At 50.2% G+C, this 13,268-nt stretch overlaps 4 protein-coding genes across 4 annotated transcripts; 3 read left to right on the forward strand and 1 right to left on the reverse strand.

The window, feature by feature from the left end:
• The first annotated feature begins 524 nt into the window (after positions 1–524).
• FVEG_10935 (hypothetical protein) lies at positions 525–4,698 on the forward strand. Its single transcript, XM_018900098.1, has one exon. The coding sequence runs from the start codon at positions 1,253–1,255 to the stop codon at positions 4,535–4,537; it is 3,285 nt and encodes a 1,094-aa protein (XP_018758313.1). The 5' UTR covers positions 525–1,252; the 3' UTR covers positions 4,538–4,698.
• Positions 4,699–5,299: 601 nt separating this feature from the next.
• On the reverse strand, positions 5,300–6,689 carry FVEG_10934 (hypothetical protein; the record flags this gene model as incomplete). Its single annotated transcript, XM_018900097.1, has 6 exons — positions 5,300–5,667; positions 5,718–5,848; positions 5,902–6,128; positions 6,182–6,408; positions 6,459–6,495; positions 6,546–6,689. 6 exons carry the CDS (start codon positions 6,687–6,689, stop codon positions 5,300–5,302), a joined length of 1,134 nt encoding a protein of 377 aa, XP_018758312.1.
• A 4,226-nt stretch (positions 6,690–10,915) lies between these two features.
• On the forward strand, positions 10,916–11,891 carry FVEG_10933 (hypothetical protein; the record flags this gene model as incomplete). The annotated part of the gene is made up of 3 exons (XM_018900096.1): positions 10,916–11,208; positions 11,261–11,447; positions 11,592–11,891. The coding sequence occupies 3 exons, from the start codon at positions 10,916–10,918 to the stop codon at positions 11,889–11,891; spliced, it is 780 nt and encodes a 259-aa protein (XP_018758311.1).
• A 227-nt stretch (positions 11,892–12,118) lies between these two features.
• On the forward strand, positions 12,119–13,028 carry FVEG_10932 (hypothetical protein; the record flags this gene model as incomplete). The annotated part of the gene is made up of 2 exons (XM_018900095.1): positions 12,119–12,432; positions 12,528–13,028. Exons 1-2 carry the CDS (start codon positions 12,211–12,213, stop codon positions 13,026–13,028), a joined length of 723 nt encoding a protein of 240 aa, XP_018758310.1. The 5' UTR covers positions 12,119–12,210.
• Positions 13,029–13,268: the final 240 nt, after the last annotated feature.

Below are 13,268 nucleotides of genomic sequence, written 5' to 3' on the forward strand. Positions count from 1 at the left end.
TCGATTGAGAAACCAACAAGACCAATCGGGCATCCCTTTCGCCAAACTTTCTATTGTCGTCACCCATCATCCATGGTTTGTTTTACCATCTCAGGTGAAAACGCAAATGCCATCCCTGCCATGATGTGATCGCTCAGCAGCTCTGCCTGACAGCTCCAGAGCTCTTCTGTGGCTGCGGGCCGTTTGATGCCCACTGCGCACTAGAAGCTACCCACTGATTTCTGTTTCAACCTCTTCTGGGAAATGTTGCCGAGGGAGCAATCAAAACGAGACGGATCGGCCGGGGAGAGTCCACTTTTCGTCGATCCGGCATTGGTGTTTTGTTCAGGTGGTGGCGTTCTCAGCTAAATGCATTTAAGATTGCGGATGGGGTCCTCGACCAAGTCAACTCACTATCTATAGAAGAAATCACCTGAAACGAATCTTTATGGAACAAAAACTGAAACTAACTATTCCGAGAAGATCGTGGATTTACGCCTTGACTCTACGCTTTGGCATAGCGCTTTTCCCACTACGGTAGACGAGCTTGAATCCTGGTCGTGATTCTCGGCCGTTTTTTGCCTTATGTGTTAGCTGAAGATGCTGGTCAATGATGTTCATAACAGATCGAGACGAGGAATAGCCGAACAACGCGGCAACACCTAGCCGATCAGTCAATCCAGTGCTCACTCAGACCAGGCAAACAACATGTGATATGCAATCTCGTTGTCATGCATACAATTTCAGCACTGCAGTAGTGTCTTCGCTCACATCCATCCCAACTGACTCGAACCCCTGCCGGCTAAATTTGGAAGAAACAAACAAACGTCAAAGCCCTTCACCGTCACCACCAACCTACGGTAGAACCTCATGAAACGTCTGAGCGGCGATCGGATTGACACTAGGTCATGGCTCAAACCCCTGGATCCGAGTTGACCGAGGACGAGCTCTGTCGTGCGGACCAGCATCAGTGCTCAACTTCCTGTCACTCATGACTCTCGTCGTGAGAGCTCTCAACTCAGCTTAAAAGGAAGCTCATCGCCGGCTTCAATGTCGAGTTTCTTTTCCAGCATCAACAGTCGTTCTATCTGCTTATTTCCTAGTATCTCTCTTTTCTTTTTTATTTCCTTATTACTTTCGTTTCAGAGTTTCTCTTAGTCACTCGCTACTATTATCAACCACTCTCGCTTTACAAGCTCAAGCAACTACAACTACAACAACAACTACAAATCTTTATTTTTTATTATCATCATCCCAACACTCGTTTAACGCCATGCGTTTCTCTGCTGGACTCATCCCTGCCCTGGGAGCTCTTGCTTCGCTGGGCGAAGCAACTCCTACTTTCCTCGGTGGTGGAGCATCAGGCTCTGCTGGCGGCGAGATCTCAGGTGGTGCTGACGCCCATCTCGGAGTCGGAGCCGGTGGTAGCGCTGGTGCTGGTGCAGGAGCCGGAGCTGGTGGTCACCTTGGCGGTAGCCTCAGCGGTGGAGCCTCCGGTCATATCGGAGGTGAAGCTGGAGCCGGAGCTGGTGCTGGTGCCGGCGGAAAGGTTGGTGCTGGCGCTGGTGGCAAGATCGGCGGTGAAATCGGTGGTGAGGTCGGCGGCAAGATTGGTGGAGGTGCTGGCGCCGGTGCCGGTGCCGGTGCAGGAGCTGGTGCTGGTGCTGGCGGAAGTGCTGGCGGTAAAGTCGGTGGCAGCATTGGCGGCGGCGCTGAAGGCCACCTTGGAGGTGGTGCTGAAGGCGGTGCTGGTGCTGGAGCCGGTGGAAAGATTGGCGCCGGCGCTGGCGGCGAGGTTGGTGGTGAAATCGGTGGTGAGGTTGGCGGTAAGATCGGAGGAGGTGCTGGTGCCGGTGCTGGAGCTGGCGCTGGAGGTCACCTTGAGGGCGATATCAAGGGTGGCGCTGGCGGTAAGATTGGAGGTGGTGTTGGAGGTAAGATCGGAGCTGGCGCTGGCCTTGGTGCTGGCATCGGTCTCGGCGGTCTCCTCGGTGGTGGCATCGAGTGGAACGCCGGCGGTGGTGCTGACTGGTACACTGGTACATCCTGCAGCATTGGCAACGCCTGGAAGGATCACATCCTCTTCCAGGGCATCTGCGCTCCCGAGACCTCAACTACTCCCGCTGTTAACCTGGGCCTGAACCTCCCCAGCTGCCAGATCACTGGTGACATTGGCTTCGCTTGCGGTGCTGACTTCCTCACTACTCCCAACGTTCGTGTTGGTCTCGGTGGCATCTCTGCTTACATCGAGATTGATCTCTCTGCTTCCGCTGCCGTCCACCAGTCCGTCGAACTCTTCACTGCCCCTAAGCTTGGCATTGCTATCCCCGGCCTTGACGCTGAGCTGAAGGCTGCCATTGAGGCTGCCATCGCTATTGATCTCGTTGTTGGCTGTGGTAAGGCTATCGACCTCTCTGCTGGTGTCTATGTCAAGTTCCCCGAGTCTGCCTACGTCGACATCTCTCTTCTCACCAAGGAGGTCATCCACGCTTCTCTCGAGGGTCTCGTCACCAAGGCTCTCCCCGTTGGTGTCGGTGCCGATGTCGAGCTCGGTGCTGGTATCGATCTTCAGCTTGGTCTCCGTCTTCGTTCTGAGCTCAGCATTGGCGGCGGTCTCGAGATCCCTGTTCTCGGTCTCGGTGGCAAGGCTGGTGCTGATGTTGGCTTCGGCGCCGGTGTCTGGTTCTCTCTCTTCGACTACACTGCTACCATTGGCGGCGGTGCCGGTGCCAGCGCTGGTATTGATGTCACTGGTGAGTTTGGCTGCAACCTTGGTCTCGCTATCGACAAGAAGTTCGACTTCAGCGGCGGTCTCTTCGGTCTCATTCCCAACCTCTCCGTCGGTCTCGCCAAGGGCATCAAGTCTACCTTCTCCCAGAAGACCCGCGGTACTTGCGGCAGCTTCATCGGTCACTTCAAGAAGGGTGGCTTCATCGGCGGTCCTACCATCTCTGCTTCCGGTGCTATCACTGCTACTGGTGGCGCTTCTGCCGACATCACCATTCCCGCTGGCGTTACCCACTCTGTTGAGTTCTCTGGCTCCATCGGCGTCCCTGATGTTTCTGCCTCTGTCGACATCCCTGGTGCTTCCGGTGATCTCACTGGCTCCGACTCTCTCCCCGTTGCTACCACTGGTGCTGAAATCCCCTCCGACTCTGCCTCATACGAGGCTCCCGCTGTTACTGCCTCTGGTGACGTGACTGGCTCTGCTGAGCTGCCTGTTGCCACTGATTCCGTTGAAGTTCCTGCTGGCTCTGCTTCTGGCGATGTCACTGTCTCTGGTGCCATCCCCACTGGTCCTGAGGGCGTTCCCACTCACACCATTCCTGCCGGTGGTGATGTCACTGCCATCTTCGGTACTCACACCGCTGGTGCCACTGTCACTGTCTCTGGTTCCGAGGGCTTCACTACTTACATCTCTGGCTCTACTGGTTTCACTACCGTTGTGTCTGGCTCCGAGGGCTACACTACTGTTCTCTCCGGCTCTGAGGGTGACTACACTACCGTTGTCTCTGGATCTGCTGGCTTCACCACTGTCGTCTCTGGCTCTGAGGGTTTCACAACTGTCGTTTCCGGATCCGAGGGCTACACCACCGTCGTTCCTGGCAACTCCCCTTCTGCTACTGGTGGCTCTGACTACAACCTTCCCTCTGGTCCAGCTGGTGGCAACACTGGTGCTACTTCCGCTGGCAACGTTCCCGCCGAGTCTGGCAGCCTCCCTGCCAGCACTGGATCCGCCGACTCCGACAAGCCTGCTGTTACCACTGGCTCTGGATCTGATGCTGATGAGACCTCTGCCCCTGCTGTCACTGCCGCTCCCGATGCTTCTGGCATGATCACCAGCACCATCCGCGAGACTCACGTCTACACCATCACCTCTTGTGCTGCCTCTGTCATCAACTGCCCCGCCTCTTACACTCAGAAGATCGTCACCCAGACTGTCATCGAGCGCACCACCGTCTGCCCCGCCACTGCCACTGCTGTCCCTGAGACTCCCGTCGAGGGCGGTAACGGTTCCAACCAGGGCGGTGACTCCAAGCCTGGTGAGGGTTCTGACAACGGTAACACCGGCTCTGCTCCCGCTCCTACCTCTCCTCCCGATGCTGCTAAGACCACCATCGACCTCGTCACCATCACCCAGGACGTCACCACCATCATTCCTTGCACCAAGTTCGTCACCAGCACCTTCGTTGCTCCTACCACTATCCACGCCCCTGCTGCTCCCACTGTCACCATCATTCAGGGACACACTGGCCAGGCTCCTCAGCCTACTGGTACCCAGAAGCCTGGTGCCTTCACCACCCTCACCCGGGTCCCGGCTACTGCCACCGACTCTGGTGCCTCACCCACTGAGGGCTCTGAGCAGCCTGCCAACCCTCAGGCCCCTGGTAACGCTGGCCCAGGTGCTCAGCCTACCTACAACGTTCCCTCAAACGGAACCATCACTGGAGGCAAGCCCTCCCCCACTGACCAAGTTCCCGTTGTTGCTGGAGCTTCTCTTGTCAGTGCTGGATCTATGCTCCTCGCACTTCCTATGGCCCTTGCCTTTGTCATGTAAATAGCTTAATACCGAGAGCCCTTTGGCTTTTAACGGATAGAACATAATGCATATGACTTCAAAAGTTTCTTTCTTATTCTTCGAGATCCTTTCACCTTTTGACTCTTGCGACTGCTTGCACTTGACATCTTTGCCTTTGACTGCTGAACAGTCTCTTCGCGTATAGCCATTTCATGGGCTACTCCTATTCGAACAATACTGCCTATCTGTCCAAGACTTTGTTGTTCTTACCTTGTCCATTATGAGATCGCCAGGGCCTAGGAACTAGATCATCGATATCTATCTGCCCAAAATTGTCATAAATTAGCTTGACTGTTTGACTGGCCAAAGAGTGAAACGAAGCATTATTGGGGGCGAGGCCCGGTCGCGTTGTATATCTCAGCCAGTATCCATGCTGAATCGGGACCGGGCTGACAACCGACCATCTTGTCGACAAATATGTTACACAACCGACACAGCGCAGTCAGAAATGTGTCTCAGTGACACCGTACGCCAGCTCTGGTAAAGCCTTACTCCCAACAAATATGCAGTATCCCCTGGCATCAACATGATTACCATGAAGCTACGAAAACCGGATCAATACCCAAGCCAAGGTGCACTTATGAGCAATGGGAAGTGTCATGGAACACCCAACGGCGATACAGCGGCGTCGTGGAAATTAATAATTTTATGTAATTAGTTAAAAGATTGAAGCCACCACCGTAACGCCTTTTTTCGTGTATTGCCCAAACGCTGAAACCGCCCAATCCGTTCCGTGTATGTTCATCTCGATGACCTAGCCCTTGACACATGCACCACAGTTTCGTTTTTGACCATGATACCCCCAACACTCGCTGGATGCGCCAGATTAGCTGTGCTACCGGGACCAGTCACAGTAGCAATGTTTCCATGTCGCTGATCTTCGTGCTCGAATTCTGAATTAAAAGATTCGCTCCCGCTTGGGTCGCTTCTGGCGAGCTCGTGTGTGGAGCTTGACTCGTCCTTCCCTATTGTTCCAAGACGAATTGAGTGCTTGGTTTGACTTCGACCATAGTTGCTGCCGAAGTTGTTTGATCCGGATCTGATCGATGATACGGGGTTCGTGCACGTGAAGAGATAGAGGCAGGCTGGTCGGATGATGGGAAGACAGGCTACAAAATATTAGTGAGAGATATAAGGGACTCGGAAGTGTAAGACTGACTTGATACTGTCACCAAGTTGACCTCAACTGATGCCCAAATAATGACAGGAGCCAATTGCCATGTCATGTCGACTGACTTGTTGTCGAATGATGCCGAGACACTGACAATGACGAGACCAGCAACGCAAACCCTAGAAGATGTATCAGCACAAACCATTGTTGGGAATGCCGAGAGAGATCCTACAGAATACCAAACATGAACATGAAGATAATCGCAATCTTCTGCAGGGTCGGGAGCTGAAGCTTCTGGATTTGGACGATGGGCAGGATCAAGATGCCGACGTCGATCATAACGTGCGCAAGCACAGTACCAAAGAAGAAGTCACTGCTCTTGATGGCGCAAGTAAAATGTTCTACCGTGGGATCCCAGAATGCTCGCACGGGGTAACAGTGGAATGTCGTCAGGAATGTCTGGGATAATGTGAGCTTAGGTCTTGTAGTCGCTCGAGCTTGCTTACACGAACGAGAATCCAGAGAATGGAGCAGATCAACAAGACTGAGACGAAGATCTGGATGTTTGCGACACGGAACATGCGCCAGTAGAAGGAGAGGATGGAGATCTTTGCGAAGAAGAGGGTGAAGGCGTAGAAGTGTTCCATTATAAAAAGATATTTCTTGGTTGTGTAATTGGCTTCCGTAAAGGTCATGCCCTCTACATCCTTCGCGTGCAATCCGAAGCCATGGTGAATCCCTTATGAGAAGTCAGCGATTGTCGACGTCGATGTCGAGGAGGGGTCGTACAGATAGGCAACACAATGCCCCAGCAAACAGCGGTGACCTCGAGTCTGTTAGCGATAGTCCCAAGTAGTCGAGTGCCCATCAACATACATAACTCGCACAGGCAAAGTAATCATCCCACCAGAATCGGATCCCCGTAATTCTTCGGCTGACAATGCGCAGGATAAGGAAGATAGTCGCAGCTGCAAAGGTAATGTACTCGGCCGCCCAGAGATCAGGCTGCCTCGACCGCATTCTATTATGTTTCGTGCAGCGTCAACAAGTAGAAAAAGACAATTGAAGTCCCCTCGATTAGCGAAAAGCAAGTTGAATGTGGAACTCTCGGGATGATATACGTCTGCCGACCATGTCAATGAGCACCGTCGATCATTTCATGCGGCTAAGAGCCTTGTAAGGATGCCGTGCGAGACCAAGCCTCGATCCAGGGGTAGAATGCTCCGACAGAGGGTGAAGTTAAGCCATTACTGGAAGGTCTAGGCTGTGTTATGCATGGAAATTGAGAAGCAAAGACCATCTGGGAGGAGGCTAATGGATAAAGAATAATTGTTGAGCCGTTTACTAAACTTGGCGATCGGAGCATGTGCAAGCACGTAAAGTGGTAAGCAGCCACAATTGACCACGGACCGTTTAGCATGTTGAAGATGGACAGGGTTACATCCTTATGGTGAGGGCAAGGCGAGGTGTGCCAACAAGAGAAGCACTTGTTTCATCTTGGAGATTCGTAAGGAAGTCAGACCGAAAATGCCGAGTTATTGTTGGTCATTGAATGCCGAGTTATTGTTGGTCATTGAATGCCGAGTTATTGTTGGTCATTGAATGCCGACTAACCCAAATGTCACTGCAGGTTTTTTCAGGTTGGCGGTGCACAGTACAGCAGCAGTCAAAGCGTGTCACCAGGATCCAAGCCCCAGGTTCCAGAACAAGGGTTCTCCATGATATTCCAGCTTATTCATCAGGGTTGGGGCCATCTTATTTGATAGAGCTCTTAGTAGTGCAACGCCCCAGTGAAGCAGCTGATGCGATCCGGCGTTTAGTTCAAACTCTATTGTCCAACTCGAGTTTGAGCCTTTGGGACCTTTTTCCCATCGTGTTTTCGCCTAGATTGTTTCAAATTTCCACCGTTCACTTAGTGCCGATCTTGCCATTGCCGCGTGATTTGGTCTGTGGTGACTGGCTCATTGTTCCGGGTCGAGACTCAACCGACGGTTTGGGTGTTGAGATGTCACCCTTGCCCTGCTCGTGCTGAAGGTTCACTAGTTTTTGGGCAGCTTACAGGGGCCGTCTTTTTCAGGGCGAGCGCGCTTGGGGTAATATCGCAGTCACACAGTCCAATCCGACCACCTGAGCGCCTTGGAAAAAGTCTGAAGTGCACTGACGTGGAAGGAAACGCGTGTCGGCCGTGAAACAGAGTTTGACCTTTCGGAGTTTAACAGAATACTCGGTAGCTTTGTAGCGTCTTGACAGGAGTTAATGTTCCGGCACGTACATATCGTTGGCTAGGATATTCCTGATATCACATTTTCGCTCTCGTCTATAGAGCAAATGCAGGATATCGATCCCAAAAAGCAAATCAGGTATCAAGCCAGAATGGTTTAGGTTCCGAGTACATATGCCCATGTCTATGCCCAGGAGCAACGTTGGCCGGCGTCAAGGATCAGGCTGGGGCCTGTCGATCATTTCCAAGGCCCATGCTCGGCATCGACACGCGGAGGCGCCGTTCTGTTGCCAATTTATTAACACGGACGATCAAGAATATACGTTGCAGTACGTGCTTGCGGCAACGGACGTTGAACCATTCGGTCCTTTAGCTCCATCGTACGAAAACCCAATCGGAACGAATCGAGCCCAACTATTGACACTATTGATCCTCTAGCCAGGTCCAATTTGAAATCGTACTGGGACAAATTCATTATCTTCAAGAAATAAATAACGCGTATAGTAAACGTAAACCTTGCACCCTACCAGTGACGCGGAGAACTGCTACCCTACCTCCCTGGCTTCCCCAGTTTCGCAACCGAGGTTCGGCATATGAAGTTGTCAGATATGACAGGGAGTTGTTGAAGATGTTTCGTGTGGAGATTGGGAAATGTTTTATGACAAATGAGGATCAGAGAAGGCAATGACCTGCATCTTTCAGCTGAGCCTGTTTAGGCCTGTTCAGAAATCATATCGCATTTATTGCCAGGCAAGGAAATTCCCATTCAACATGACTTACCAGGTTCGCCATTTAGTAACAGCGAAAGGTTCAGTAGTCAATGATGGCCGATTTTCTAGCCTATAAGCTAACACGACCATGATAACAGCTAATCCTCGTCGTAATTTGCTTGCGATGAGGTTTCATTCTCGTCGATCTTGCTTAGTCGAAGATTACAAAAACATTGTTTGTGCGTGGCCAAAAGGGGCAGGACACATAAACCCAGCTCCTCATGGTTACATCAACAAAAACCCTGTATGTGCCAACTGCAACATATTCATCGTGCGCCAAGCGGCATTTGACTGCCGCGGTATCCTTTAAACTTTGGCATTGACTCCACAAAGAAGCAGATCCCTGATTCATGGCGGGTATAACGGTGAGGCTGAACCCACACTTCTCGACCTTCTCGGTTACAGCTGGGATATCCTCAGAAGCTATTTCCTGAGCGAGGAAGAGAATTTGAATGATGATCATTACTGTTGTCGAGCCTTGTAACGATCCGTGTTAGGATCATGGATCCATGTGTAGCTGATTTACCTGAGGCTGACAAAGGTTACGTATGGTATCAAAGCTTTAAGTTCAAACCACCTGCTCGATAGCGTTAGCATCATCAAGACTTTTGTTGATAATCACTCGTGCTCTTGTCCAACGACTGCGTAACTGAGAAAGTTATCGCGGTCAAGATGCATGTCTCAGTTCGTCGAGGGGATTGCAGATTGAAGTCCCTGGGAGACCATTCCGAGGTGTTTACAGACTGCACTCACGAGCAGCTGATAGGTCTTTGATACGGCTATTGGTTCACATATCAATAGCAACAAGTAAAATTCAAAGCTTTTGAGTTTAATGGTACAATCCAACAGTCACATGCAAACGGTAGCGTGTGAGCATGTATCAAGTTCTATCATCAGTGCTGTCATCAATGCCAGGTCCTGAGGGTCTGTTTTCAGGAGTTGCAGTTAACTTCTCTAGTATTATTTTCTGGATCCCATAAAATATAGTGTATCTTTGTGGATTGCCCAAGCCACAATATAGAACTGGGTACTGTCAGCACAAATACCAAAGGATACAGTCGTCCTTATCCTATCTCCAGCCATCATATTCAATCCTGGCGCAAACTCACCTGGAATCTGCAGCTCATGTTACATGAACATTTGGTGGTAACGCTGACTTCTTCACCATGACATACAAGTCTGGAACGCATACGAAACTAGAAGTGTTTGATACCTTTTTTTGTCTGGAAGTTATCGGACAAATTGATATAACTTGATCTTGAAACTGAACCAGACAAATCGACTGTATTTTATCCAGGCCTTCTCTGTATTCGCCAGTTAGCACCATATGTTCTGGAAGCGCTCGTTGCGAGACTTACTTTGATGTCTCCACCCGTTTTCATGAGCTCTTGATGGAAAATTATGGGAAACCGATAATTATGAATTAGTTCTTTAGTTCTTCCTGAAGTGTATCGAGTGCTCGTGCTGGCTGAGAGCTGAAGCTTGCCCCGAACTTGGCTATATTCACCTTGTCTCCTTGAAAGGATTACGCACTATCAAAATAGATAACGTTTCGCGCCTCGAAGAAGTAGACTCAACAGCTGAAACTGAACTCATGACCTTCTGATCAATCTAGAACGACTGCGGCTTGCGTGGAAGTGCAAGCTAACGATCTGGAGGTGCTGGTGTGATGCAAGTCCCTGATCCGGGTTAGTGGATTTCTATGATCAGAAGTACTTCTTCTTATACGCAAGATCCGCCTTAGAGGAAGTACTGTCTATCTTAAGCTCAAGATCAAAATCGCCGGCTCAGCTCCCATATGTGCACTACTGGAAGTCTGGTACCCAATTAGACAGCGTTGCTCCAGACTGAGTCCACAGCTGGTTATTTTAGAGGCACAATACCCAGCAGGCTTGCCACTAAGTCAACATCTCGCATTGACTATTGCCGATAGATCGCTACTTTCTCAATAGTCGGCCGAAGAGGGCTCGTGTACGATCTTGGAAACCCAATCGAGGGGTTCAGCTACTCAATACATGCCATAGCTGGGACATTTGGGTTGGTAAACTAAGACAGATCAGCTGGTTCTAGATTGCCTTGTATTGGTATGGACCATGAGGCATCGTCTGATCTTTTAGATATAAAACCTGGGTGCCGCGAGGTTGTTGAAGAGCCCATCTCCTTGCTATTTCTTGCATTGTGAACTTGGTAGCGAGGATACCCGTACAAAAGTAACACGAAATATTTGAGATCATCTTCTCCTCTTTACTCCAACCATGCCTGCTCTTCCTCGCCCCAGCCGTGGCAGACCCCGCGCCTTTTCCAAGCAAGACGAAGATCTCTGGAAGGCCTACACCAAAGCACTCCAGACAAAGATCTTTAGCAATCTTGATTCAAAGAATGAGATCTTTTATGCTGCTCCCGTTGGCATGATGGGCATTCCTGCTGGTGCCAATATCTCTCAGCAAGTCACCAACAAAGGGGTTTACGACATTGGCGATGCTGTCATGCCATTGGATGCTCCTGTATTCGATACTGGGGGCAAGAAGTACTCTCATCGGCTTCGAGAGTAAGACACGCTTCACGATATTAAACTCAATGATATCTAACATGAACTGTAGAGTTCTGGGGGCTGTAAAACTCGGGCAGAATCGGGATCTGGGTGCCGAGAAACGAATGAACGACATCCACGCAAAAGTCACAAGATTAAATACGGAGTATGCAGAGTTGAGCAAGAGAGCGATGGAAAGTTACGCGGCCGACGAAGATAAAGACAACATACCTTTCGGAAAGTGGGTTCCAGTGAACGTAAGATAATGGTCCATTCCATCTAACCCTTCATGTCCCATAAAATATGTTAACCGTCTATCGAGCATACAGTACCCGAGCTTTGTCGCTATATCTCATGAGAAGTAATCCGCTGCTGCGACTGAAGCATCTCTACGTGCTCAGCTTGCCGGACCTGGCGCTGCTCAACTCAACATGCAGAGGCAGAGGCTGTTCAGCACTTGTGAACTGGACAAGATGAATCCTGGCCTCAACATGCCATGTGCCCCAAGCTTTGGAAACATCGTCAACGGGTCTTCTGATATTCCTCAGAAAAACATTGGATATTCGAGACCTACCTATACCATAGAGAACTCTTATAGAGACATAGTAGGTAGCTGGATAAAGAACGCCGGTGGCGAGAACAAGTTCAACTTGACTTTCAACATCAATGATGCAAAGTCAGCTCCTGTGCCTGGTCGCTAGCTGGATATGTCCAAGCACTGAGATGACGGGAAACGATGGTAAAATTGGAATGTTATATGTCTGAAGATGAGTTTCTCATACTTTACACTAGGGGCATGAATGAATACGAATGCAAAGTTGTTCGACAGCATAGTACATGACGTTGGGCACATTAGGTAACTGATTTTGTTCTATCTTACTACTCTTACTAGTGACGTGATTCGCTGACTCAGGATCACACACCGACGTATGACTCAACCAGTTGTAGAGGGAAAACAGACTGACCTTGAGCTGGCCCAAGTCAAAGCTGCCCAAAAAGACTTCAATTTCCCGCGACAACATGGAGGAGCAAGACCTTCTTCAGCAGCTCGAGAACACGGCATTCGCCTGCTCATCTCTCATACGTTTGAGCGGTGGTAGCGCCAACTATGTCTATCGAGGCATTCTTATGCATGCCATGCCCACCAGAGGCGATGATCGAGATATGGAGAGTGTTATTGTCAAATATTCACTTGGTCATGTACCAGGAAATGCTAAGTTCAAGCTCGACTTATCACGCTGCGTATGTCCACGTCTGATCTCCTGTCCCATCAAAGCCAAAGAGTCGATGTGCATAAGCCAGACAATGGCTGTCCACTAACATTGTTCTCCATACAGTCTGTCGAGAATACCGTACTGGAGTACTTGAATCAGTCATCGCTGGTGACCATGAAAATCAAGGTCCCTGCTATGCATTTCCTAGCTCTTAATGCCCATAGAGGCATTGCGATACAACAAGACTTCCGCCATTCGACGGACATAGCATCTATCGTACGTTCAACAGAGCTGAGTGGCTTATGGACGCAATCTCAGGCATTTTACACCAGTCAAGAAGTTGGAAACTGGCTAAGTCACTTCCATGAATGGGCCTCAGAACCTGAACAAGCAGGCTTCCGAAGCAAGGTTGGGTGCAACGGGCCCATGCAAAGACTCAAGCACAAGGTCACCTACGGCGCATTCACCGACGTCTTGAAGAACTTTCACGACATCAGGGAAAAGAACTTCGTGGTTCTGGAACGGGTCAAAGAACGGGCAGAACTCGAGCTTCATGATTTGATCAGCGGCAAGGATGGACCAGATCGAGGCATGATCCATGGAGATTGCTGGATGGGAAAGTGAGTTACAGAGACCCATGAAGCCGACATTCGAGTCAATCTGATTTCCAACTAGTGTTCTACTATCGAAGCTTATCGGGCAATAAACTTCAAGAAACACCCAAAGAGATCTTGCAGATTGATCAGGAGAAATACCAGGAAGATTTTCAGACATATGGCGAAGGGAACCTTGTGCGTGTACCCATTGCGGCGGCACATTGCAGTGGCTCTACAGACTGAGAGACGGGGAGAAGGGAGTTTCTTG

The sequence above is a fragment of the Fusarium verticillioides genome, chromosome 11, assembly GCF_000149555.1.
Source record: "Fusarium verticillioides 7600 chromosome 11, whole genome shotgun sequence".
NCBI lineage: Eukaryota > Fungi > Ascomycota > Sordariomycetes > Hypocreales > Nectriaceae > Fusarium > Fusarium verticillioides.